This window comes from Alligator mississippiensis, chromosome 8 (genome assembly GCF_030867095.1).
Source record: "Alligator mississippiensis isolate rAllMis1 chromosome 8, rAllMis1, whole genome shotgun sequence".
NCBI lineage: Eukaryota > Metazoa > Chordata > Crocodylia > Alligatoridae > Alligator > Alligator mississippiensis.
Window position 1 is genome coordinate 68,725,857 of NC_081831.1, and position 24,570 is coordinate 68,750,426.

Here is a 24,570-nt window from a genome sequence, read left to right on the forward strand (position 1 = left end):
CTGCTGCTAGATAAAAATCTTCCTGAAATTACCTTTTCCTTCCAAAAAAGCACATTAGTAATTCTTTAAAAAGTCGTAATTTTTTAATTATTTACACACTTTTTTATGAGTACTAAAATATTAGGGCTGAAAGTGAGTTCTGATTTCCCCACCCTTAATACCATCGCATTCTTGCTCTTGTGCATTCCTTCTGGTTAATTGTGCACATCTGCATAGAGCTTTATTGCCAAGCTTGTTTCAGCTGTGAAACACCAACACCACCCATAGTTTGTGCTTTCCTTCTGTTAATCCCCACAGGTACATTGTGACATAAAAGATGCAGTGGGGTGCCTGTGCCTCAATCCTTATTGTTTATCCAGAAATTGCTCCCTACAAAAGCGTATCAAGAGTCTTTTCCTCCAAGCCCACCTACTAACCTAATGACAGGGATAACCTAATAAAAAATTCTTAATTTGGCTTTCAATTCTGAACTCTACTCACTGAAACAAAGCAGTTACCCACCTTCTTGTAGAGAACAATTTTTGGATAAATGGGGCACTGATACACAGGCACTCCATTCCCACTCTTTTACAGCACAATGGGATCCTCAGCCTAGCCCATCCTAAATTGTCTCAATTTGTCTTATGTTGTCTATTCATTCAACTGGTGAGTGATTAGAGCAGGGTTGGGCAAAATACAGCCCACAGGCCATTCTATCCGGCCGACAGAGCCCCTAAAAAATTTAGTAAATTAATATTTATTTGCCCCGGCTTCCTGTCAAAGCTGCCTAGAAGCAGGGGCAGTAGGACCCAGAGGGAGCCCTCAGCAGGCTTGAGCAGCCCAGCCTCACCCACCCCCAGCCAGTTCCCTGCTTTCCTGCTTCAGCACCACCTGGGCAGAGCGTGTGCGTTTGCATCTCTGCAGGCACAGGGGCAGAGTGTGCGCACGTCTCTGCAGGCACAGGGGCAGAGAGTGTGTGTGTGTGTATATGTGCCCGTCTCTGCAGGCACAGGGGCAGACTGTGTGTGTGTCTCTCTCTGCAGGTACAGGGGCAGAGTGTGTGCACGTGTGCATCTCTGCAGGCACAGGGGCAGTGTGTGCGTGCCCATCTCTGCAGGCACAGGGGCAGTGTGTGTGTGTGTGTGTGCCTGTCTCTGCAGGCACAGGGGCAGTGTGTGTGTGTGTGTGTGTGTGCCTGTCTCTGCAGGTACAGGGGCAGAGTGTGCGTGTGCCCGTCTCTGCAGGTACAGGGGCAGAGTGTGCGTGTGTGTGCATGCCCATCTCTGCAGGCACAGGGGCAGAGTGTACACACGCCTCTGCAGGCACGGGGCAGAGTGTGCGCACGCCTCTGCAGGCACGGGGGCAGAGTGTATGTGCGCGACTCTGCAGGCACAGGGGCAGAGTGTGCGCGTGTCTCTCTCTGCAGGCACAGGGGCAGAGTGTGCGTGTGTGCGCGCGCGTCTCTGCAGGCACAGGGGCAGAGTGTGTGCATGTGTGTCTCTGCAGGCACAGGGGCAGAGTGTGTGCGCACGTGCATGTCTCTGCAGGCACAGGGGCAGACTGTGTGTGTGTCTCTCTCTGCAGGTACAGGGGCAGAGTGTGTGCGCATGTGCATCTCTGCAGGCACAGGGGCAGTGTGTGTGTGTGTGTGTGTGTGTGTGTGTGTCTGTCTCTGCAGGCACAGGGGCAGTGTGTGTGTGCGCGTGCCCATCTCTGCAGGCACATGGGCAGTGTGTGTGCACGCGTGTGCATCTCTGCAGGCACAGGAGCAGTGTGTGTGTGTGTGTGTGTGTGCGCGCGCCCGTCTCTGCAGGCACAGGGGCAGTGTGCATGCGCCTCTGCAGGTACAGGGGCAGAGTGTGCGTGTGCCCATCTCTGCAGGTACAGGGGCAGAGTGTGCGTGTGCCCGTCTCTGCAGGTACAGGGGCAGAGTGTGCGTGTGTGTGCATGCCCATCTCTGCAGGCACAGGGGCAGAGTGTGCACACGCCTCTGCAGGCACGGGGCAGAGTGTGCGCATGCCTCTGCAGGCACGGGGGCAGAGTGTATGTGCGCGTCTCTGCAGGCACAGGGGCAGAGTGTGCGTGTGCCCGTCTCTGCAGGTACAGGGGCAGAGTGTGCGTGTGTGTGCATGCCCATCTCTGCAGGCACAGGGGCAGAGTGTGCACACGCCTCTGCAGGCACGGGGGCAGAGTGTATGTGCGCGTCTCTGCAGGCACAGGGGCAGAGTGTGCGCGTGTCTCTCTCTGCAGGCACAGGGGCAGAGTGTGTGCGCACGTGCATGTCTCTGCAGGCACAGGGACAGAGTGTGTGCACGCGTGCCCGTCTCTGCAGGGACAGGGGCAGAGTGTGTGCGTGCGTGCCCATCTCTGCAGGCACAGGGGCAGAGTGTGTGCATGCGTGCCCGTCTCTCTGCAGGCACAGGGGCAGTGTGTTTGTGTGCGGGCGCGTCTCTGCAGGCACGGGCAGCGTGTGTGCGTGCGTGCCTCTGCAGGCACGGGGACAGAGTGTGTGTGCGTGTGCGCGCGCACACATCTCTGCAGGCACAGGGGCAGAGTGTGTGTGTGTCTCTCTCTCTGCAGGCACGGGCAGTGTGTGTGTGTGTCTGTCTGCAGGCACGGAGGTTGTGTGCGTGCACACACATGCAGGCACAGGGACAGAGTCTGTGTGTGTGTGTCGATAGGGTGAGTCCCACACGCACATCCCTCCATACACATTTATCTACATCTCCCCTTGCACTGCCATACACAAAACCCAGCCACCCTCCCCCCATACCCACCCACCACCCCCCCAAAATACAAGAATAAGACTTCATTTTAAGCTATTGTGCAATCACCTCTGCATACATTACACAAATGCATGTAAATCAGGACAAAAGTATTTTTTGAAATAAAATTAACCAATGTTGTAGATGATCACTTTTTATAATATAATTTGGTATTTTTCTGGTTCCGAGATGGCAAAACCCCTTCCTGAAATGAGTACTTCCAGGGGCAAGGGGAGGGACTGCTAGTGGCAAAGGTCATGGGTTAGGGGGTGGGACTTCTGGTTACAAGATGGCTTCCAGGGGGCAGGGCTACCTCTGCAGCCCTTGACAGCTTGCCAAAACTCAGTAAGCAACCCTCTGCACAAAATAATTGCCCACCTCTGGATTAGCGTGTGTATTTGGGGGGGGGGGGGGTGGGATAGGAGATAATGAAAAGCAGTACTGCCAGGAAATATAGACAAAACAGGACACAAAACTAGAAAAGAACTAGACAAAAAGACAAACTTTAATATTAACAAGGAAAGGAGAATAAAAACGAATAACAGGAACACCCTCCCCTCCCCCCCAAAGATGTTTAGCAGTAGGAGGTAATGAGGGTCCTATATAAACACAACAGTCACCTACCTTAGTTACTGTTCCTTCCATGTATGTTGTCTCAATGCAGCAGTGACTACCCAAGCAACATCTGTGGGCACTTGTCTGCACCCTTACTACCCTCCCCCCCCTAGGGAGAAGTGGGGCTTTTATATGACTATGCACTTCTAATATAGCGAAGAAGGTAAGCAAGTCATGTCATAGGCATTGAGAAGATAGGTCTATCCAGGACTGATGGAAGAGGAGATGGATCAGTCTGAAATAAAGCCATTTCTCTTCAACTGCCCAGAAGAAGGGCGGTCTGACAATCTATTACAAGACGGTCAGGCAAGATGGTCATTTTTATAGTTTAGGGTATGGGCACAGGTTTTCTTGGGTATTGAGATGTGTGCAACGAAGACAACTACCTTTAATGTTTTCTTTCTCGTGATGAAAGCTTGTCTAATGTGTATTAGTTTTCATTCACTGTGCAATGCACATTAACCATTTTGATGAAGCAGCCTCTCACCAGCCCTCCCCCCTTTCATTGTGTGCTCATGTCCCAAAACTCCAGGCTTAGGATACATACACAAAAACCAACCAATCAACCAGCCCCCGCCCCACAATTCACCATTAAAAATTAGAGTTTAATGGTGACTTAGGAAACCAAGTCATCTTTTTCAATATAAATACTGGCCTTTTAATTGATTTTCTAATCAAGCCCACACAATTTGAACTAGCATTCCGAATAGGATTTGACCATCTTCAGTAAGGAAGGCAGAATGCCACAACTATATTGAAATATAGCAAAGCAAGCAGACTTGATAATCATATACATTTAGGAAGCAATGCAATAACATTAAGTCATATCTCATGGCAATCTGTAGTAAGCACTACACTTCTGAGGACACATTAAGGATAAAACACACATGTTATTGCCAAAGTTTATTTTTCAAAATCTGTTTCATTAACAAATGAATGATTCTGAGCAACAAATCTTAAAAAAAAACCCAAAACATTTTTTGTATACTGTCAAAATTGTGAAGTGCCACAATCAAATGTCAACATAGCCAGTCTTGTGCTTTAGCAACTTGTTTTATTTTGTAGAATTTTAATCGTTAAATTTTTCTACTTTTTTTTTTATGGCTAGTGGATGGCCCCCACTTTCACATTCCGTATTAATTTTTGTAAAACGGAAAAGAACAGCCATATAAGAATAAACCTGTAAAGACCTGACATTAGACATCTTCGTGTCTAAAAAAACATTATAGTAAGCTCCTTTTAAATAAATACCCAATAAAAGGCACAAACCTGTTATATGGGGAAAATGAAATGTATAAAGTGATAAAACACCTGTTAAATAAATAATGCCAAATGAGCGTCTGTTCAGCACCTATTTTGCCAGTGCTCTTTATAGTGACATCCTAGCCAAATATTTGGTTCAGGATTAACCTTGTGTCACAAGGCTACGGGTTTGAGATGCACCAAAAGCAGATTCTTAATGTAACATCTGTTTTCAGAAAAACTGCACCAGCTATTACAATCTCTTTAAATAAATGCACAAGATACTTGTGGAAAAAGAGCGATGCAGCAATGTATTTAGCAATAAATGACAATCAAAAATCAAATACATCTTCAGAGTAATAGCAACATACCTTTTATATTTCCCTAAGTAATTACCGATAAATGTATAAATGATAACATGTACAGTTTCCATTACTCAAAAAATATAATCTTTAAAATGGAATAAATGACTGGTACACAGTGCCTTTAGATGTTGTCCTTACAATACAAACTACCCAAAAGAAAAGTTTTCCCTTTTATGTACAAATAAAGCACCGATCCACAGTGCATACTAGTCTAAAATTGTAACCCACCCCCTCCCTGCCACACATCAAAAAACAGATCTGGACACACCCTGTATTCAACCTTGCAGTCAGAGGTTATTCAATGTTTTACAAAAGTTTGCTCACTATTTTTAACCCTACAAATTTTCCACCACTATGTGCACAGAACTAAAAATTCCTCTATTACATAATTTTAGTTTGAAATAAAAAAATTAAAATAGAGAACTTTCTGGAGACAGTCATTAATTATGTCTAAAGAACATTAAAAAGGAGCAGGTATTTTAAAAAAGGGACACTTTCAAGTCTCAGAGGCCCAATAATCACCATGCTTTCTTATTCCCCCCCCCCACACATTTTTTTTTTTCCCTAGAATGCCCCATCAGAAACAGAAAGCTTGCCAAAACAACTCCAACAGCATTAAAAAGCCCAAATTATGTGGCCAAAATAACTCCTGGCCAAATGCATCAGGCATAGAAAAATGCAAGCATATGTCACCCCACCCCCCTTCCCCTTTCTTAGGGAACAAGGGGCAGGAAGTGCCTCAAGGACCTGCTTTCTGAAGCACTCTGAACATCAACACCCGGAGGGCTCACAAAAATGGGCTCATTAGTGGTACAGGCTGTGCCGCCCAGCCCATCAGATGCTGCACACCAGCTCTATCTGGCCCAGGGGACTCCCCAAGGGCATAGCAAGGCAGCTTAACACCCAGGGCCACCATGATAGACAGGGTAGTGACCATTTCTGCATCTCTCCTTTCTCCCATGAGGTGGCTCCTGGGTCTGGAAATTCAGCAATGGGGAAAGTGGTGGGAGGTGCAGCAATTAAGGTTGCCACTGCTCCCCTGCTGCCAAATTTCAAAACCCATGGGGAACCCCATGGGCCAGATGGCACAGCTCTGCAGGCTGGATCCAGCCTATGTGCCGTAGGTTGATCACCACTGGTATACATGCGTATTATTAACCCTCCCCATGTCCTTCACTGCCTTGTTTTTGTCACAGCTACTGCATGTAACACTCACAGGATCTTTGTACAGTAAAATACTTCCATCCTCGAGACTGATGTAAATCAAAGCATCTTTCAGAGGGTTGAAGTGCAAATACTGAGCCATAAAAATCTTGCTAGTGTCCTAATTTTTTGGAGTTACATTATTCCTTATTTATGAAACTATGTTGTAGTTTAAAAATGGTACTCCAGCATTTTACACATTCCAATATGTACACAAGGAAGTAGTTAATAAAAGCATTACTATACACTTTTGTGAAGACATAAGTATGCTAAGCAATCTTTTCTTCACAAGGATAAACTTACATATGGGTTTTGCTTCAGTCTCCAAATGCATCAACATATGCTGAACATGACTAAAGGGAAAGTAGCGTATAAAGTTTGAAGATGTACGTTGTGGCTGTATTTTCCTTTTAAAATACTAAACTAAATCGGTATCAGACAGCCTGATTACAAGAAAGCACTCTAAGATATCCCTGTAAAAAAATCTATAATCCATCATAAATTTAAAAAGTACAGCAACCTGTACTAAAAATAAGCCTGTTTCTGACTGAAGGAAGTAGAGAACAAGTACATTCTAGCTATTCAGAAAGCAAATCTTGACTAGTTACAGCCAATGTACATTTTCAGGTCACTCATATGCATATTTTAGTGTGAATCATTTAAATAATTTAAAACGTAATTGAATAATATGGCTATAAAATAATCTGCTGTGGAAAAGAATATTACCATTCCAGTGCAAAATACTAGCTAGTCACAACCTTTTGGGCACTGTCATTGTTGTGCTACTATATATTAAAAACAACACAATTGTGTATCGTATGTACTGATCTAACCTGGATTTAAGATAGAAGGAGGATTTTCTGTATTGAGTAGATTCAATTACTTTTGTACAAAGTAAAAAAAAAAAGAATATCTTATTTTAAGTTTCAGGTAGGTTTCTCCAGTATATGGAAAAAACACCACACATGCTAGAGAACATGTTAATTTTAAAATACAATCATACATTTGGTTAACCCAGGAAGAGCTGATTAAAACTAAAAGCCCTTCATAATTCAAATTTCAATATTTAATCCCTATATATTAGTCAGTTTCTCTCTCTGCCAGTAAGTGTCCAGAGTTTTGGCTTAATACTTCTGCTCCACTTGTAACATTTAGTTTCATAGAAAGTCCATGGTTATAAATTTCAAATACATGTCAAAATGATTTTTAAAAATCATGTTTAGTTTGACAAAATATATCTTTTTATGAAATAAGTACGTTTTTCTTGCACACTTGGCACAAAATTAATACACAAAGATACCTAAAGAGAAAAAGGGCTTTACAGAATACCGTTAAGTGCTGTATTTTCCAAAGGTTCCTTCTAGGACAGTTTGGCAAGATCCACCAACTGACATGTTGGCATCTGTAACCTTCATGATATCGCTGCTAACAACAGGCCCAAAACAACATGGTCATCACTAACAGGAAGGGACAGCTGTAGAAACAATGGGCGCCTATACACGTACACTGAGGCCACTCCAATGAGCTGTAATTATTGCGTGGTAATTACTGAGCTCCAACAGACTCCAGCAGCATATGCATCAGTGTCCCTGTGCTGAAAAATGTTGGCTGGGGCACTTTAAAGCTTGTTCAATGAGCTTTAGTTAAAGCACCCCTGCCACCATTTTTCAGTAGGCAGGGATGCTGATACACATGATGCTCTGGGCGCTTTAATTAGAGTGGCTCCCCCACCCCGCTCCCTGGAGCATGTGTATAAACACCCAATATGAATAAGAAAGGTCTGCTAGTTTTCTTCTCAGGACAAAACAGTTTAAGATTCTCTCTCAGTTACACGTAGACATTATGAGAGCACTTCTATCACTAAAAATCCTAGAAAATGCATTCTGAATTGTGTACTTTGTGTACTTTAATGCTGTTTTTATTTTTCAGGTGTTTAGGATGAGGCTATATAAATAGCCATGTATATGGCTAACAACTTATGATTTTTAGTGGAATAGTTTAATAAACATGAAAATACCTCACCATCTTTTGAAGTTGTTGGGTATACTTGGGTAGGCTGCAGTAACATTTTTCATAGTTAATGATTTAAGAGATTTTTCTTTTATGAGAAATGCAAATTTCTTAATATAGCATTTCCCTTTTGCTATTACTACACAAGAAATACTGCAGCATTAAATAAATAGTGTACTTAAAAATTAACACATCAACACATTTAAAATAATTATCATTATCATTTGTAAGGACTGGGTTGGGTTTTGGAACAAGTGGAACAAGCCATTCTCTAAGGCTTGATAATACCAGGAAGGTAAGTCCTGGTTCTCAGAAGCTAGCACTGCTACTTTTCCTTTTTTTAAAAACACAGTTACCCAAATTTTGAAAGGTCATCTCCTGTTTAGTGGTTGGCAACAAGATTTTCTATTCCCTCTAGCTTGCTACTGTTGGGTGTGCCTAGTTTTACTGTAACATGAAGGCAACTCTTCCTAGAACTAAGAATGATGCTGCTATTTGCACACAGGATAGATGCTGTAAGGAAGTGCAGCCAATGCCATCTGTTAAGAAGCTGCACAGGCTCTTCTATGACATACTAGCTTCCCCTGCTTGGAGACAGATTCCAAGTTCATGCCAAAGCCTGGATCTCTCAGCTAGCAATGTAACACTGACATAATGCCAATAGACCAGTTTTCTGTTAATATTTTCATTCATATACTGTTATATTGTTAGATAATTGATTCACAGCATTTAAAACTCACAGTATAAAATTTATGAATTACAAGAAGCTATTCTAGTGAGAAAGAGCTGTCTGATTTCACACAATATTGGCCTTATATGATAATGCAAGCATTACTCTATCAGTACTTTATTAGAGCATATGAAAGTTTTATTGCTCAACTTCATGTGAGTCTTGCCTTGATTACAACAGCCACAAAGTTTAGGGAGAAAATAAATAGAATTATGATACCCTCAATTAACTTTCTACAGGCAATCTGTTGACGAATAAAATTACAAAACAATCATGTAAGCCCCTCTTCAGAAGGTGCAAGTCAGATTCTTCTCATCTTCTAAACTTAGTTGACCTTTAGCTTCAAAGATTTCAGTTTTTAACCAAACAGTCTAAAACCAATGAACAATCATGATTCCATACCACAGTGACTGTTATAAACAAGAATCTCTAAAGCACTGCCATTCAAAAGTATTTTTTACACTGAACAGGGAGTAGGTAGATGCCCTGCTGAAGACTGCATTGTAAGAAGATCGAAAATTCAGTCTCTTTTTTTTACCAATATTTGGTTGTTAATGTATCTTGATGCTTTGGTGGCTCTACATAAACTGCATCTGTAAGGAAGGAATTAGATTTAAATGAAAACTGGTTATTACATAGTCTACTACTATATAGTCTTTCTTTCACTAGGATAGGTGAATAAATTACTGTGCCTACAAATGAGATGCCTAACTTAAATCACCTGACAATTATTATTTGGGATGGGGTGAAGCATATTTTTCAAAAGGTTTACACCATCATATACAAAAAGCTACAAGATCCAAACAAGAATGCAGGGAAAAAAAAGTGATTATTCTCCCACCCCAGTATAACGTTTGTACTCTATCTAGTTTTCTATTCCAGCAGTGGGCCCAACCCACCAGAAAACATCTGTTCACTGCCTGCTAACTTGTGTAAAGCTAAACTGCTCAGGGAATGACTGGGTGACTTTTTTTTTTTTTGCCAAATCTGCCTGACCTGCATTTCTTAACTGCTCTCCATTTGTCTATCCTCCTCCCTTTTATTTTTCGCAGGCTGCAGAGTCTATCAAAAGCCACCATCCTTACAGAGTAAGCCCATCACATTTTCCAGTGTGGGAATAAATGACTGTGACCCTAATGAGATCCAAGTGATGACACCCTGGGCCAAAAGGAAGGTGCAGTTTTACTTAGTGCCATGTTCTTTTAAGGCAGGGGTGCCAAATCCATACTACAGGACTTCTTGCAGGCTAGATCCAGCCCAGGGCACGAGGAACTGGGAGAGGAAGCTCCAGTTCTGAGCCAGAGCTGCTGCTGCATGCCCCATATTGGAGCTAGAGCTCAGTCTCCAACTCTAGCCCAGGTTATGCTGCAAGACCAGAGGCCGGGGAAGTAGGACTGTGGCAGTGGCATCAGGTGAAGCAGCCATAGAGCAACTGGAGCTATGTCATCTCTCATTCATATCTGCCATGTCCACAGGGGCCCTGGATTCTGGTGGCCCACAGGTAGTCCAGTGGGCCAGATAAAGCAGCTCTGTGGGCTGTATGTTTGAAAAGGATCCACTAAAACAGAGGTGTCAACTCCACAGTTAAAGAGAATGGCAGTGTCCCCCCACCGCCTCCCCAACAAGTCTGTTAGAGCTTACAGGACCATGAAGCAACTAAAACTAGACCTTTTTCCTATTGACACACTGGATAATCAATAGAAGCTAGGATATTTTACTGAAGCACAAAAGGAATGTAAAATTCCTAAAGATACTGGTTAAACTACAATTCATTTACTTGCTCTTACTGTAACTAGAAAAAAAAAAAAAATCACCTGAGTTCCAGAAACAGGTGCAAAGGGATTTGTTGCCCGTAGGCCTGGCTGTGTATAAATCATTGGCTGGGGTGCCATCAAAGGAGCCGGTGCAATCTGAGTTGGTACCTACAAAATAGAGTGATTAAACAATAGCCCAAAAGAGCATATTACGGCCATAAACTGAATCCATGAACTGAAACTTTGTACACTGAATCCAATAACAAGCAATACATACAAACATGGAGCTCCTCTATTGTCTTAGGGTGAACAAATATGGGACAAGTCAAGTATATTAAGGTGTGATATTTGAAAATGTATATAATTAGTGTCAGAAGAAATGAAATTAATCAAACAAGCTGCTTACCATCCCATACACAGGCACTTGAGGTGTGGTAACTGGATAAGTCATTGGAGCAGGTACCTTTAACAGCAAAAAAGAAAGAAAAAAATACTAGTTACCTAAAAAAAACCCAAACAACAGCTGTATTGGTAACGCATCTTTATTTTACAGAGTACATTGTATTTTGTGTCGTACTTAGTATAGGTTACATGTTTATGAGAAAGTAACTTACATATCCAGGATAATGTACTCCATTCTGGCATGGCAAAAAGGAGTAAGGACAGAAAATTATTTAAGAGTTATTGAAACTAGACAACTTAACCCAGGAATAGGTACCAAAACGAACTACATCTCATCTTGTTGTGAACACTAAATTTAGTGTTCAGTGTTGAACTAGAACAGTTAGTGTACTATATATAATATGCTGTAACAGCATAACTGCAAAAGCACAACCGAAATACAAACAATAAAAAGTTACATTAATCAGGCAATTTGCATAGAAAAGAAGGAAAATGTTATCTAAGGGAGGTGGGTGGTCAGGCTAATAATAGAAATGCTGATTAGGTTTTTGCTAAAACAAGCTGCATATGAGTGCTTCTGCTAGCTTTTCAAACATTTGGGGTACAAGGTTTTGAAGCTCCTCTCCAAGCATCCATGCAAACAACAGCGTGTAGGGCATGCTATATAAAAGTGTATTCATGTACGCAAAGCCTGCTGGTTTTGTTTTAACTTTATACACATGCACACACCCATCGCATAGTTATGGCCAAGTATTAGGTGCAAGGAGAGAGAAAAAAGCCAGTAATCGTTCAACAAACAAACAGGGAACCCTTGAGCAACACTGATTCTTTGCCTATTGACACCTTCCATATAATCCTTGTATTTGCAGGGGGTTAGGTACTGAATAGCAAAGGGAAAAAAATAAAGTCAGCAGTGGGAGCAGCCACTTATAAATTCATTTCTATGTGACATAAAAGCCAATGCGAGGAGTGCACACCAAGGAGGAGCAGTCATGGTTACATAAGAGAAAGATACAACTGATGTGGTATCCGAAAGAAAGCATGACCTGGCTACAACATACACAAACGCAGGCTCTATACCACAGAATGCAAACTGAGGACCATGGCAAATTATCCAAATAAAGGCAAGAGAGTAACAGAAGGATTAAGCATTTATTAAATTAAGAATCAAGCCTACATTTTAAAACAGTCATGCCTTTGAAGAGACACTGAGAAAGAGACAGATAATGGAGAATATCAAGAACACACACAGTGGTAACCTGAAGGCACATGTGTACTGTGTAGGATTGCCTGTCTGTATGTTTTGGGGGGGTTGGGGAGGTGAGGGGTGGGGTGGGAAAGAGGGCAGCAAAGGTAGAATTTATTAGCTCACATTAGCAATACAGACAAATAACTCCGAAAGGAAGATCAAACTTATACTGCCCCAGAACTGTGCTAAGCACCACCACAGTGAGGCAAGCAACACCCACTGCACACATTTCCTCCTTAAACAAACAGGACAGGAATGCATCAGTAAACAGTCCTGAGAGACTAAGTTTTTTAGCATGTGCCCAACACATCCTCAAGGCCTTGCATTATATTCATTTCAATAGGTAGCAAACGTGAAGAGCTTCACTGGGGTGGGTTATACCAGGGTCCTTCTGTGATGGAAACATGCCTCAAGTCAGACATTTGCAATAAGTTCTGGAAGACTTTTATCAGCATTCCAGGTCTACTTTCTTCAAAGCTGTCATTTCAGGAGACACCATTAGTACATTTGTAAGCAAAAGACAGGAAGATAGTCTGAGTTCTTAAAGGTTCAGTATAAGAATAAAGTAACCTAGAACATCTCTGGCTCCTGACTCTACAAAAATCAGAAACTGCACATTTTAAACAGCTACACATTATCATTATCCATTTATTTTTAGCTGGTGATATTGTCAATAAAGGCCAGAAATTGCTACTGAATGACCCACACTTAGGAGTAAGCAGAAATTGAAATATTCTTTAATATCATTTAGGACTTTTTATTTATTCAGTTTCAGTGCAACTTTTGTCTCAGCTATAACGTAAATCATATAAATAGTTTTCAGGATGCTTGTCCTTGTTTTGGGCAATATTTAAAAGTAAACAAAAGCACAGTCTGTGTATTACATTATTATTTAATAACTTACCAGAAAGCCATATATACACTCCCTCCACCCACAAACACACAGCATACAACCTTTTTCTAACTGCTAATCCCACCCTACCCTGCACAGAAAAGGTAAGATTTTCAAGAGTGCTTAAGCAATTCAAGAATCTTGAAAACACTAATTGATAGAAGTGCCTAAATATATATATATGTGTGTGTGTGTGTATATTTATTCCCCCCCCCTCCCCCCCCCCCCATCTAGGATCAATATTTCAAGATACTCAATAACTGGTAATTTAAAATGCACTCAAGTGAGCACTGAAGTGTTTGAAGAACAAAAAAAAATCTATCCTTTCTTTAGCTTCTTTTGATGTACTCTTGAGGGATCTGTTGCAATTCTACACCATGGATACTTATGCAGCAGACAAGTTATTCAACTGGGGAAGCAAAGAACAAGATAAGACTCATCTTCATTTAGTTTGTCTTGAAAACAAAAAGGAATGGGTATAATGCTCTGCGTGTTTCTTACTTCTATGACTGATTTGACAAAGTATTCCAGTTCATAGCTGACTTGGGGATCTTCAGTACATTCAAGTGTAGCAAAACCCCCAGTTTTTCTTTTTTTTTTTCTTTTAAAATGCATTCCCTCCTCTTCCCCAACCATTTCTGACTTTTTCTTTCCCTCTCTATTCCCTATAAATAAGTATAAGTGAGCTAAGACATAGGATAAGCTTCAGCATTTTATTTTGGTAGCAAGTTGTATTTTGTTTTGTTTTTTTCTCCTTCTTTATATTGCATAATTATTATGTTTATATTGATTTTTACTGTTCTATATTACTGTTTTACTAGTACTATATGATTTAGGCCTACATACGTAAGTTAGCATAAGTCATGTCAAGTTTCCATTTTGTTTGTCAAGACTCCATCTTGTCCCCAGACCCAGTTGTGTAACGCATGACTCACACCTACCTCTCCTATGTAACTTGGTTCCTGAATGAAAAGGGATGAATGAGGGTGCTTGAGATGCACTGGCCCTGCCGGCAACCCCCCTCTGGACAACACCTACTGGACAAGGACCCCTTTCCAACCTGAATAGTTAGCTTTTACCCCCCACCCCCTCTTCTACTTGAACTCTGCTTCTCTTCCCTATCTGGACTCCAACCCTTCCACTGAGTCTCTTTCTTCTGCTGCCATTTTGAGTGCGTACATGAACCAATAACTTCATGAGGCTGTTTGGCGTGTTGTCTGTTTAATAAACCTGTTATTTGGACCCCTGAGTTGGGTTTTGCTTTACTATGGTTCAGACCTGCTCCAACCTCTGCTCCTCGCCCCTCTAACTTCTGTTTCATTTCTCCCTCTCCTTCTTCTGGCTCACTGCCACCTTCAACACCTGTCCTGAGTTCCTCTCTGCCTCCAAACCCCCTGTTTCTTTGCCGCTCTCTTATCCCCACTGCCTTTTCGCCCGAGCAACCAGGTTTCTGCCTGAGTTTCTTTTCTGGCTATCTCCTCTCTGCCACCACTTATCTGCCCCCCCCCCACCCAGTCTCAGCTGTCTGCCTCAGTTTCCAGCCCCAACCTCCCAGGTTTCTGTTTCTCTCTTTCCTGGCCATCTCCTCCTTGCCACCAGGCTTCCCACCCCCTCCCATGCACCAGTGACCTCGAGTAACCCTGAGGCCACTTGTTCTTAAGTAAATCCAAGCCTCAGTTCCTCAGCCAGCTTTTCTCTAGTCCACCGGTTCTAATCCCAGTTCTGGCAACTTTAACTCCCTACACTTTAACTCTCTCTCTCTTACCTTAACCTTCCCCCAAGTATCCCAGATACCCCAAACACACACATACATACTATACCATCCAAGTTAGGAACTTACACGTGTGTGTGTGTGTGTGTGTGTGTGTGTGCACGCGCGCGTATCATTGTGTGCATGATATACGAATTAGTGATCTGTGTATGTGCACCTGTGTATGTGCGGGTATTGACAATTGACTTTTGTCTAATTTTTAGTGTGTAGTGTGTATGTGCTTGAATTGGTGATAGGTATGCATGTGCCTAGGCTAGATTGGATGTGTATGTGCCTTAGCTGTGTGTGCGTGTGTAGTTTCATAGTTGGTAGGGTCGGAAGGGACCTTAGCAGATTATTAAGTCCGACCCCCTGCCATGGCAGGAAAGAGTACTGGAGTCAAACGACCCCGGCAAGGTGTTCATCCAGCCTCCTCTTAAGGACCCCCAGGGTAGGAGCCAGCACCGCTTCTCTTGCAAGTTGGTTCCAGATCCTAGCTGCCCTGACAGTGAAGTAGCACCTCCTGATATCTAGCCTAAGTCTACCGTCTGCCATCTTGTGACCGTTATTTCTTGTCACTCCTGGTAGTGCTTGGGGGAACACGGACTCCCCCGATGCTTGCTGGTCCTCCTGACTTGTTTGTAAAAGGCCATTAGATCCCCCCCTCAACCTTCTCTTGTGGAAGCTGAACAGGTTCAGGTCCCTTAGCCTCTGCTCATAGGGCCTGCCCTGCTGTCCCCTGATCATGCGAGTGGTCCTCCTTTGGACCCTTCTCCATGTTGTTCACATCCCTCCTGAAGTGCGGCACCTAGAACTGGACGTAGTACTCCAACTGCGGCCTGAACAGTGTTGCATAGAGGGGAAGGATCACCTCCTTGGACCTGCTTGAGATACATCTGTGTGCATGTATGCACCTAATTGAGTTGCGTGTTTGTGTCACACCCTCCTGTCTAACAGCACAATATTGAGATCCTGAGAGTTGGCCTGACCCCACAGGCAACAAAGTTATCTCAGCAGAACAATCAGTAGGCAGACTTGGATACCTCGCAGTATTAGGTTCCTTACCCCCTGCAGAGATGAGGTTTACCAAAGTGACTGGGGTATACAGCACCACATCAAAACAGGTGCACTGAGGTGCTCCTGCTGATTATTGTGGCTTTCATTTTAGGAGTGTTGCTTCTCTGATCAACCGCATAGGACTGCTGACATGTTTCAGCAAAGATAGGAATTCAAGTGAGTTGTGAACTACATGATTATGAATTATCCAGATTCTACTTTACCAAAATGTGCAAAACATTTTTAGTATTTAGCTGAATAATTATAGTCCAAGATGGCTTAACTTTTCATTAATAAAACCCATTAAGATGATTTGATAAGAAAGCTGTCAAGAAATACAGATGGGAAGCTACATGAATGCAGAGTACAAGGAGAGATAAAGCAAGAAAAGGGACAGAGCAAGCTGGGAAAGGTAACTGTATGCTTTAAGATGTACTCTTCGGCTTTTGACAGAAAATGGACTAGTTCCTTTCTTGAAAAGACAATATATTGAGGCTTTTTTGGAAAGCTGTCTCAATATGGGGGGCGAGAGAGAGAAGCAGGGAGAATTTGTGTTCTCAACAAGAAACTCAGTATATTATAATTCATTTAAATGGGCAAGTTTTGCAATGGAAGGCCAGCCAGTAGACACTTAAACGATACAACCAATATCTGCACAAGTAGGAGAGCTTTCCCTGCCCCACAGGGCTTGATGGATCTTCCAGTTATTAATGCAGAGTAACCAATGCACTAGATCTTTTTGTAAGAATAAAGAGGTGGCACCTGCATGAGGCCAAATCCTATTGCCAACAGTCTTAAAATCGAAGAACTGCTGTGACACCTCAAAGTTTTTTTCACCCTCCACCTCATTTTGTTCATTTTAACTCAAAATTCATGGGACACTGAGTGCACTTGATAGTGCGGTGCATAATTTTAAAGTCAGAAATGACATAAGAACCTTCCAACTCCACTCCCCCAGAAAACTTACTATATGTGGAACAGGAGGAATAGGGGCAGGATTCCATGTGGTTGATGTGCTTGTTTTTGCCTGCCAGTTTGTTCCACCAGTAAGTTTTTTCTCCGTAGGCTGAGTCCACTGCATGTCTGACCTAGAAAAAATAGCAGCAGAACTTCTACACAGAGCTAATTTTTACTGAACACAGCACAAGCACTTTGACAGGTTAAGATTATTTCTAAGCAGTAAGCAAATATACTATTGAGAAATAAAAATGCAATAGGTAGGTATAGGGGTTTAGGTTGTAGCCGTGTTGGTCTAAGGACATAGGCAGACAAGGTTCCTTGGGTGAATTTGATATCTTTTATTAGACCAACCCAAATAGTTGGAGAATAGTTATTAAGCAAGATTTCGGGTTCAAAAACCCTTCGTCAGGCTAAGGAAGTTTCAGCTGTTGGTGTGTGCTTTTCCTGGAGCCATAGGTAGGTATAATAATTCAAGCACCAAATATTTATTCAGAAGTTTGTTACGTAAGTCTTGTTCATTTATATTGGTAATTTATTCCAACTATCTAGTTATTTATTTAAATTATCACTTTTATCTGTATGCTGGCAATTTTCCAATTTTCTTAGAAGCAAGATGAACAGTAAAGTCTATGTACTGAAATGAAGCTTAATTATTCCTTGGACAGTTTTACACAAATTGATTTGTAAGACCTATTTCAAAAGTGGCTTACTTCAAATGACATGCTAATTGATCTTGCAAGTTAGGTCGTTCAAATTTCCATATTGAGCTTGTCAGTTTAATAAGGGCTGTTATTGAACGAGTAGGTGAGTTCTTTCCGAACTATTGAAGGTTTTTTATTCATAAAATATTTATTAGGGAAGACAAGAACTCTCTTGATCTATCTATACTTTTACTTAATTATTTGACCCATCTAGAATCTGTCTGTACCATTAACTAACAATATTATCCAGTTATGATTCAATTCTGTTGCCAGCAGTAACATTTCCTAACCAATGCAAATGATTTTCAGAACAAACAATCTTTGTTAGTAAAACCTTCCTTTGATTCTGTCTGACAGTCTATAGAGCATGGTTTCCACAATGAAAAGTTCTAAGAAGACATGCACTAGCTGCGCTCAATTTTTCAAAAGGAATTTCAGTAATAAAAGTAATAACATTGCACTTACTTTTTAGCTGGGGTTCCTCCAAAGCCAAGATCTGTAATTAAAAGAAAAAAACCCAAACCAAAAATTAATAACCTAAACATGCCCTTCTGTAATAAATATGGGAAAAATAAAAAGTCACATACTTACTTCCCACAAGGTTAGCAAGCGAAGAATCAAGGTCATTTGCTAAAATTTTTCCACTCTGACTGACTAGTACTGGTCTCTGACTGTGTGTTGGTACAGTTGGTTGCAATACATCATCTAGAAAATTAAAAACTGCAGGAAGAACAAAGAAACAATGTTATCAAAACAAACACATTACAGTTGAGCCAGAAGATACAGACATAAAACCTCTGTTAGTCAAGAGTCTTCTCACATGACATGAATAGTTTAAATATTATGCTCATAGTTTCAATTTACCAAATAGGTTTTCAAGGCTTAAGAAAAAATTAGGTTAATCTCTTATTTTTCTGGAATACTGGGTTTTGAGTATAACAAAATAATATGTCTGAATATCACTTCATGGGTAACAGGGAGGAATTTTAGATGAGTTTTGCATTAACTTTTTTTTTTCTTCAGATTTTGTCTGTTTAAGCTCCTTCTAATTTTCAGTGAAAAATACCTGACAAAGTTGTTATAAAACAATGAAAATGTTTTTATAACAATGTGTTTTTATAGAAATAATAAAAATCCCTCTTCAAATGGCAAGACCAAATCAAACCACTACTGATGAGCATAAACCACATTAAAATATTTGCACATGGACTATTACCTTTACACATCTTACTAAATCTTATTCCTCCATGATGCCAATAGATCACACTTCAAACTGCCACAAACAGCTTTTACTCAACATTGCAAATTAACTAAATATTGAGAACAGTTTACCAGTTCTCAACTAGTAGATAGGCTTACCAATTAGGAGACATCCAGTGGGCCACATTGGAAAGTGATATAAAAAAGGAAAAGAGAAGACATTACACTGTGTATAAAAGATTTAAAATTAATTAAAACAGCCTATTTTTGAAGTAGAACTCAAACCATCTAGCTACTTTTAAACTGATTACATATAAATTATCAGTCCTATACTCAATTACATTCAAATGGATTACATTTAACTAATTTAATATCTTAATTCTGATTAGTGCTTATGGAAATGCCAGTTACTAAGTCTTACACTATTCTAACTTAACACTTGCTCACTTGATTTGCAGAACACAAGTTAAAAATTTTGAGTTGGTTTTTACCACTTGTAGCCCTGTACTCAGGTACTGTAGACTTTCCCCCAAACACAGCATCAAAATCCACATTAATTGCTGAAGAGGTGGCACTCTGAAGAGGAAATCCTAGGACATAAATTAAAGTGATCAGAAGCATACCTAAATAAAGCCATCCTTATAGCCCAAATGCAAAGAAACAAAGTTAAAAATCAAATTACCATCAACAGTCAAAGGATGATATACAGAAGTGTATGTAGGTTTATGACCACTAAAATCATCTTCATGCAAAAGGGAAAAAGAGAGGAAAAATTAGATGCAATTAAGGAAGATAAGCCCTGAAATTTGAAACCAAATGTTGTTACCACAGACATTAAGACATAAAAATGTGCATTCAAGCATCTATCATGTACGAAGCAAGTAATTTGAAAACTTCAATACTAACAAACATTCTCAGTTTTTAAGTTTCAAATTTTGAGAATTTTGCACAGACTTGCATATGCACACATATTTTGATATTTGATTAAATCAAGTATAGAAATCAAACTGGATTCTTTCAGCTTTAAACAAATTCTCAAAGGCAAACATTTGCTGTATTACTATATCTAAAATTACAGTGTAATTTTTACTGGTTGAACACTCTCTTTAGATTGCTACAATTACACCTGAAAGAATCAGAACCCTATACTTTTACACACTCAGTTTTATCATCACTATCATCTTGGATTGGAAAGAAATTAGAGGGTATTTTACCACTAAACAGTTCCACTGTTTGTTTGGAGGTAAACGTGGAATTGATGAAAGGGGTGGTAGATTTTACAGCTTCTTCAACTGGCTTCATGTCAAAGATGTCCAGAGAGGGTGGAGAACCAACACAACCATTTGAGGATGAGAAAGGACCTTTCAGATACAGCAGTATGAAATAGGAAAAGAAAAAGACTCTAGAGTAAAAATATCATAGAGAAACATAGCAACTATACATGTCCCAGTATGAAAGTTCCCAGAACTGGAGTCAAGCTTATTCAGAATCAATATGTAAATGCAGGTTATCCACTTAGCAAGATGGCCATTTAACTTTAGTTTCAGAAAACCCACCTGAAAAAACTCATACCAGTGACCATTATTGGGGGAGAGACTATTCCAGTGTTAAGAAAGGGGACACTTACTTACCTGTGAACAGAACTGTTAGATATATTACTTGTAGGAACACATTCCTAAAGCTCCAACTGAGGCAAAACAGCACTCAGTCAATAATGACTCCCCAGGTTAACAAACCACTAATTGTAGTGGTGGTACACTGACTTATTTAAATGCCTTCAAAAACTGTATGTTACTTAACATAATCATTCCTTGTGGAAAGAGTTCTTCCCCCAGAATATTTAATGACAAATGTGCCTGTTCAAGCCAAGTCGCAGAAGTTAAAGAAAGGTAAGCATACAAAAGGGATGAGTATTTTGGTTTCATGTCTTCCCAGTTAAGTCTTCTTACTTCTATAATAAAACTCATTTTACATTTCTTTCTGGAGAAACACAAAAATCTAAAACTTGGAGAATATTTTTTTGGTAGGAGGGAGGGCAGGGGCATTTTGTGTTTAACATGGTTCTCAACTCAGTCTATTACAACCGATTGATGTGGTATTTTTCCACTTTTTAATGCATTTAATTTAGGTTAGGGACACAAGTTACACATAAACCAGTTTATGCGACTGGAAACCGGTTTAAGCCTGTAACGGAATAGAAAGTCAGTGCACATAAACTGCTTTCAAAAGGATCAAAACCAGTTTAAGGTAGAACTGGTTGGATGTAATATCAGAGTTAACTGATTTAGGTCAAAATGGTTTATGAAACTTCTGTCCCAGATCCCTTCCTGGTTCAAGATAGGCCTGCATAGGAGAACAGGGGAGCCCCCACCTTGGGGAGCTTCCCCCCAGCCCAGCCCAGCCCAGCCCAGCCCAGCCCAGCCCAGCCCAGGATCCCCCAGCCCTGGGCAGCCCCAGGGAGCTGAGGGGAATTCTTCCCTTCTGCAAGGGCAGAGCTGCTTGCTTCAGCCCCTGCAAGTCTCAAGCAGCTTCATGTGCAAAGGGAAGTCTTTAGGTGCTGCAAGCCCGGGCTATCCCTAGTGTAAACTCTGCTTCCTGGGCTATCCCTGAGACTCCAGCAGCTAAGGCAAGGGGGTTGGGAAGCGGAAGAGCTCCCCTCAGCTTCCTGGGGCTGCCCCAGGCTAGGGGACCCTGGGCTGGGGGGGAATCCCCCACGGCAGGGGCTCCCTGGTGCTAGGTTGCACGGGCAGGCACCCAGCTCAAAGACTTCGCCCTCCCTCCTGGGGCAGCTGCTGAAGCAAGCAACAGCTGGGAAGAAAGAAAGGGGGGAAAACTCCCCTCATCTCCTCAGAGCTGCCTGGGCTGGGGAACACCTCCTGAGGGAGAGGCTCTCCCAAGGTGGGCCAGCACCCAGATAGCGGGCTCCTGAACCCCTGTGGGGTTCCCCCCGCCAGCAGGCTGGGAGATGTGCTGTAGCACCACCTGCCTACTGGCTTTGGTCAGTGCAAGCCTCCCCCTGCTTTTCCCAATTCAAAACTGAATGTCAGTTCAGTTGGTTATCGGTTCAACCTATGCAGCTTAGACGAAGCTGCCTAGATTGAATCAATTCTGCCTTGGGCTTCCTGAGTGTCTGTACTTAGCCTTAATGTCAAAGTGATCTGCTTTACATTTTACCAAGGTAAGAAATACTTGGATTTCATACAAATTAAGGATTAATTGAAGAATCAGTTATGTATGTGTTTTGGTTCGAGTGGGACAAAGATAATGGATGAATTCCTAAAAAGTAGAAATACCATCACTTCTCTTAAATCATAATAGGAACTTACCTCCCCATGCATTACTTGCTGATGTCGCTATAGCTGGAGTACTCTGTACAGTTGGAACAAAGGCAGGCTGAAGATCAAAGAGATCTGTAGAGAGGTTGGGCATGCTGAAAATATTAAGAGAAAAAGTTGAATTGTACAAGTTTAGAATAAATTAAATGTCACAATTTAACCAAGAATAGTTTGTTTGTTTGTTTAAAGAAAAGACAAAAAGTGAATTCCAATCATGTATCCCTCCCTGCAAATCCTAGAAATGCTGTAAATCTAAACAAACATCCAAGTACATTAAAAGTGATTCTTAAAATATACAATATATTGTTGATACAACATTCAAGATTCAATTTAATTTTTCTAGACTGTCTGGAGCAAACAGCATACATTACCTTTCAGAAAAGTAAACTTGATACATTGAAGACCAAGAATAGTACAACACAGGACTTGTTGTAAAAAAACAAAACAAAACAAAAAACCTCAAAGGATTTCTGTTAAGTATCATCCACTATTAAGGAGATACTAGTGTCAGCCAGAAAATTAGTTTAAATACTGAAAAGTATAGTCTCTAATATGCTAGGCTACTAATTTAGTAGCAGCAGTGGTAAGCAATGCAGTGTTTTAAAACTGCTCAAAGAAACTGTCCCCCACCTATTGGTTGTAGGTGCTGGTGCTGCAAAGAGGTCAACAGCTGAAGTTGTATTAACACTTTTCCCCGACAAGGTGCTTGGAGATGCTGATGTAGAAGTGGAATTTGACACCACTGAAATCTCTCTCAATCGCTGTTCCTGGAAGATTAAATGTTAAATTTAACTTATTTTTAAATTAAGTACATATTCTTGGCAAAAAGGGCTTAATTTATTAATTTTTTTCCTTTTGAAATGTCCTGAAAATAAGACAGCTAGATAAATTGAGCCATGGACATTTTTCATGTAAAACAGAAGAGCCTTAACGTTAATGTTTACCAACAGCAAAGGTGCATGGAATTAATAAACAGGATTAATTTTGAAACTGGCTGCTAGTACATGTTATGTTTCTGGTGTGATAAAGTATTAATCATACCAGAAACAGCAAATGGCCACACATTCACAGAATTTATGGTGTCATAAAAATCACACACCAGTCACAAAGCTATTACTCAAAAAACATGTAGTATCTTTGTGCCTGGTATGTGCACCATAACTGGAATGTGTAGCATGCCATCACCCAGATGCTGGAACCTAGCTGAGGGCTGCCCTGGTTCCAATGCTGACAATTAGCTGGCTTTCAGCATCAGGATGCGGTTGCCAGAAGTCACACACTAAAGAGCCTTGCCCTGCAGCCCCAGAAAGGCTCATTAAGGTGCTGAGTCCCAGGTAGCCTCAGGACACGGGGTAGCTCCAGAGTCAGGGCAACAGCCCACCCTGCCTGATCCCAAGGATCAGATAGGAGGCAGCCTGGGTCCGAACAGGGATGGGGTTGTCTCTTGGCGACACCCAACACTCACGCTGAGTGTCAGGGTCTGGCAGGAAGCAGCTATATGGTAGGACAAGGCTAGGGGCAGCTTTGGCCCTGAACCCAGCTGCCCTCTGCTAATCTCCAGAGAATGTGAGATAGGCAGCTGGAGATGGGAAAAACTTCTTCCATCCCCAAATGGAAGAAGCCCCAGAGGGAGACAAATGGCAGGTGGGGCAGTGCCTGCTGCTGAAGGGTTCTTTCTGCACAAGTCTCCACTTCTGAGCCATTTCAAATCCATATTTCCAATATAAGCCTTCAAAATAAACAGCTAAATCCATAGCACTCTATGGCTCTTGTATACCAAGGACTGTATTTGCTTTTGGCCGTAGTAAGCCATCAGGGTCAGCCTTCTGTACAGGGCAATGGAACAGTTGTCCCAAGACACAAGTAGCCTAAGAGCTATTAGGGGGCTGGCAGCGTGCCCCTCCAACCACTGCTTTCCCTAACACAGTGATGGGGTGGGATAAACTAAAACACATTTTAAAATTTCCATTTCTAGAATCTAACTATTGGGGGGGGGGGGAGGGGGGCTCTTAAATTTGAAGGTGGGCTTGGATTCAAGTAAATACAGCATATTACTGTTCAGATGAACACATTATGCTTAAAAGGCACCATACTAAGCAAAATACTTAGCCCACTAAACCTATGCAAAGGCTCCCACTGACATCAAACGCAGAGCCAGAATTCTGCCTTTCGTATTTAAGGGATAAGTTTTGTAATACTAAGCCTTAAAAAAATACCTTAAGTGCTTGCAGTCTAGCTTGTTCCTCCTCCAGTGCTTGCTGTTTCTCTTTCTCATCCATTCGGCTAAATGACATTCCTGTGTTGGCAAGTGTGGAAACAGCACTGGACAGGGTACTTGCTCTAAAATGAAAAGTTACAGTAA

At 41.5% G+C, this 24,570-nt stretch overlaps 1 protein-coding gene across 3 annotated transcripts in view; it reads right to left on the reverse strand.

Annotated features, from left to right (window-relative positions):
- Positions 1-4,247: 4,247 nt before the first annotated feature.
- LOC102574632 (phosphatidylinositol-binding clathrin assembly protein) overlaps positions 4,248-24,570 on the reverse strand; it is a 51,506-nt gene continuing 31,183 nt past the window's right edge. The window contains exons 10-21 of one of the 3 annotated variants that reach the window (XM_014607189.3): positions 24,425-24,548; positions 22,839-22,975; positions 22,200-22,303; positions 20,088-20,234; positions 19,556-19,615; positions 19,365-19,463; positions 18,265-18,378; positions 18,139-18,169; positions 16,980-17,100; positions 11,070-11,126; positions 10,724-10,831; positions 4,248-9,502 (exon numbers count right to left, since the gene is read on the reverse strand). In XM_014607189.3, coding sequence (XP_014462675.1) covers positions 9,488-9,502; positions 10,724-10,831; positions 11,070-11,126; positions 16,980-17,100; positions 18,139-18,169; positions 18,265-18,378; positions 19,365-19,463; positions 19,556-19,615; positions 20,088-20,234; positions 22,200-22,303; positions 22,839-22,975; positions 24,425-24,548 — 1,117 coding nt within the window. In that variant the 3' untranslated portion in view covers positions 4,248-9,487. The remainder of the gene's footprint in view (positions 9,503-10,723; positions 10,832-11,069; positions 11,127-16,979; positions 17,101-18,138; positions 18,170-18,264; positions 18,379-19,364; positions 19,464-19,555; positions 19,616-20,087; positions 20,235-22,199; positions 22,304-22,838; positions 22,976-24,424; positions 24,549-24,570) is intronic. The other 2 variants (XM_014607190.3, XM_059732822.1) reach the window with 2 other exon arrangements.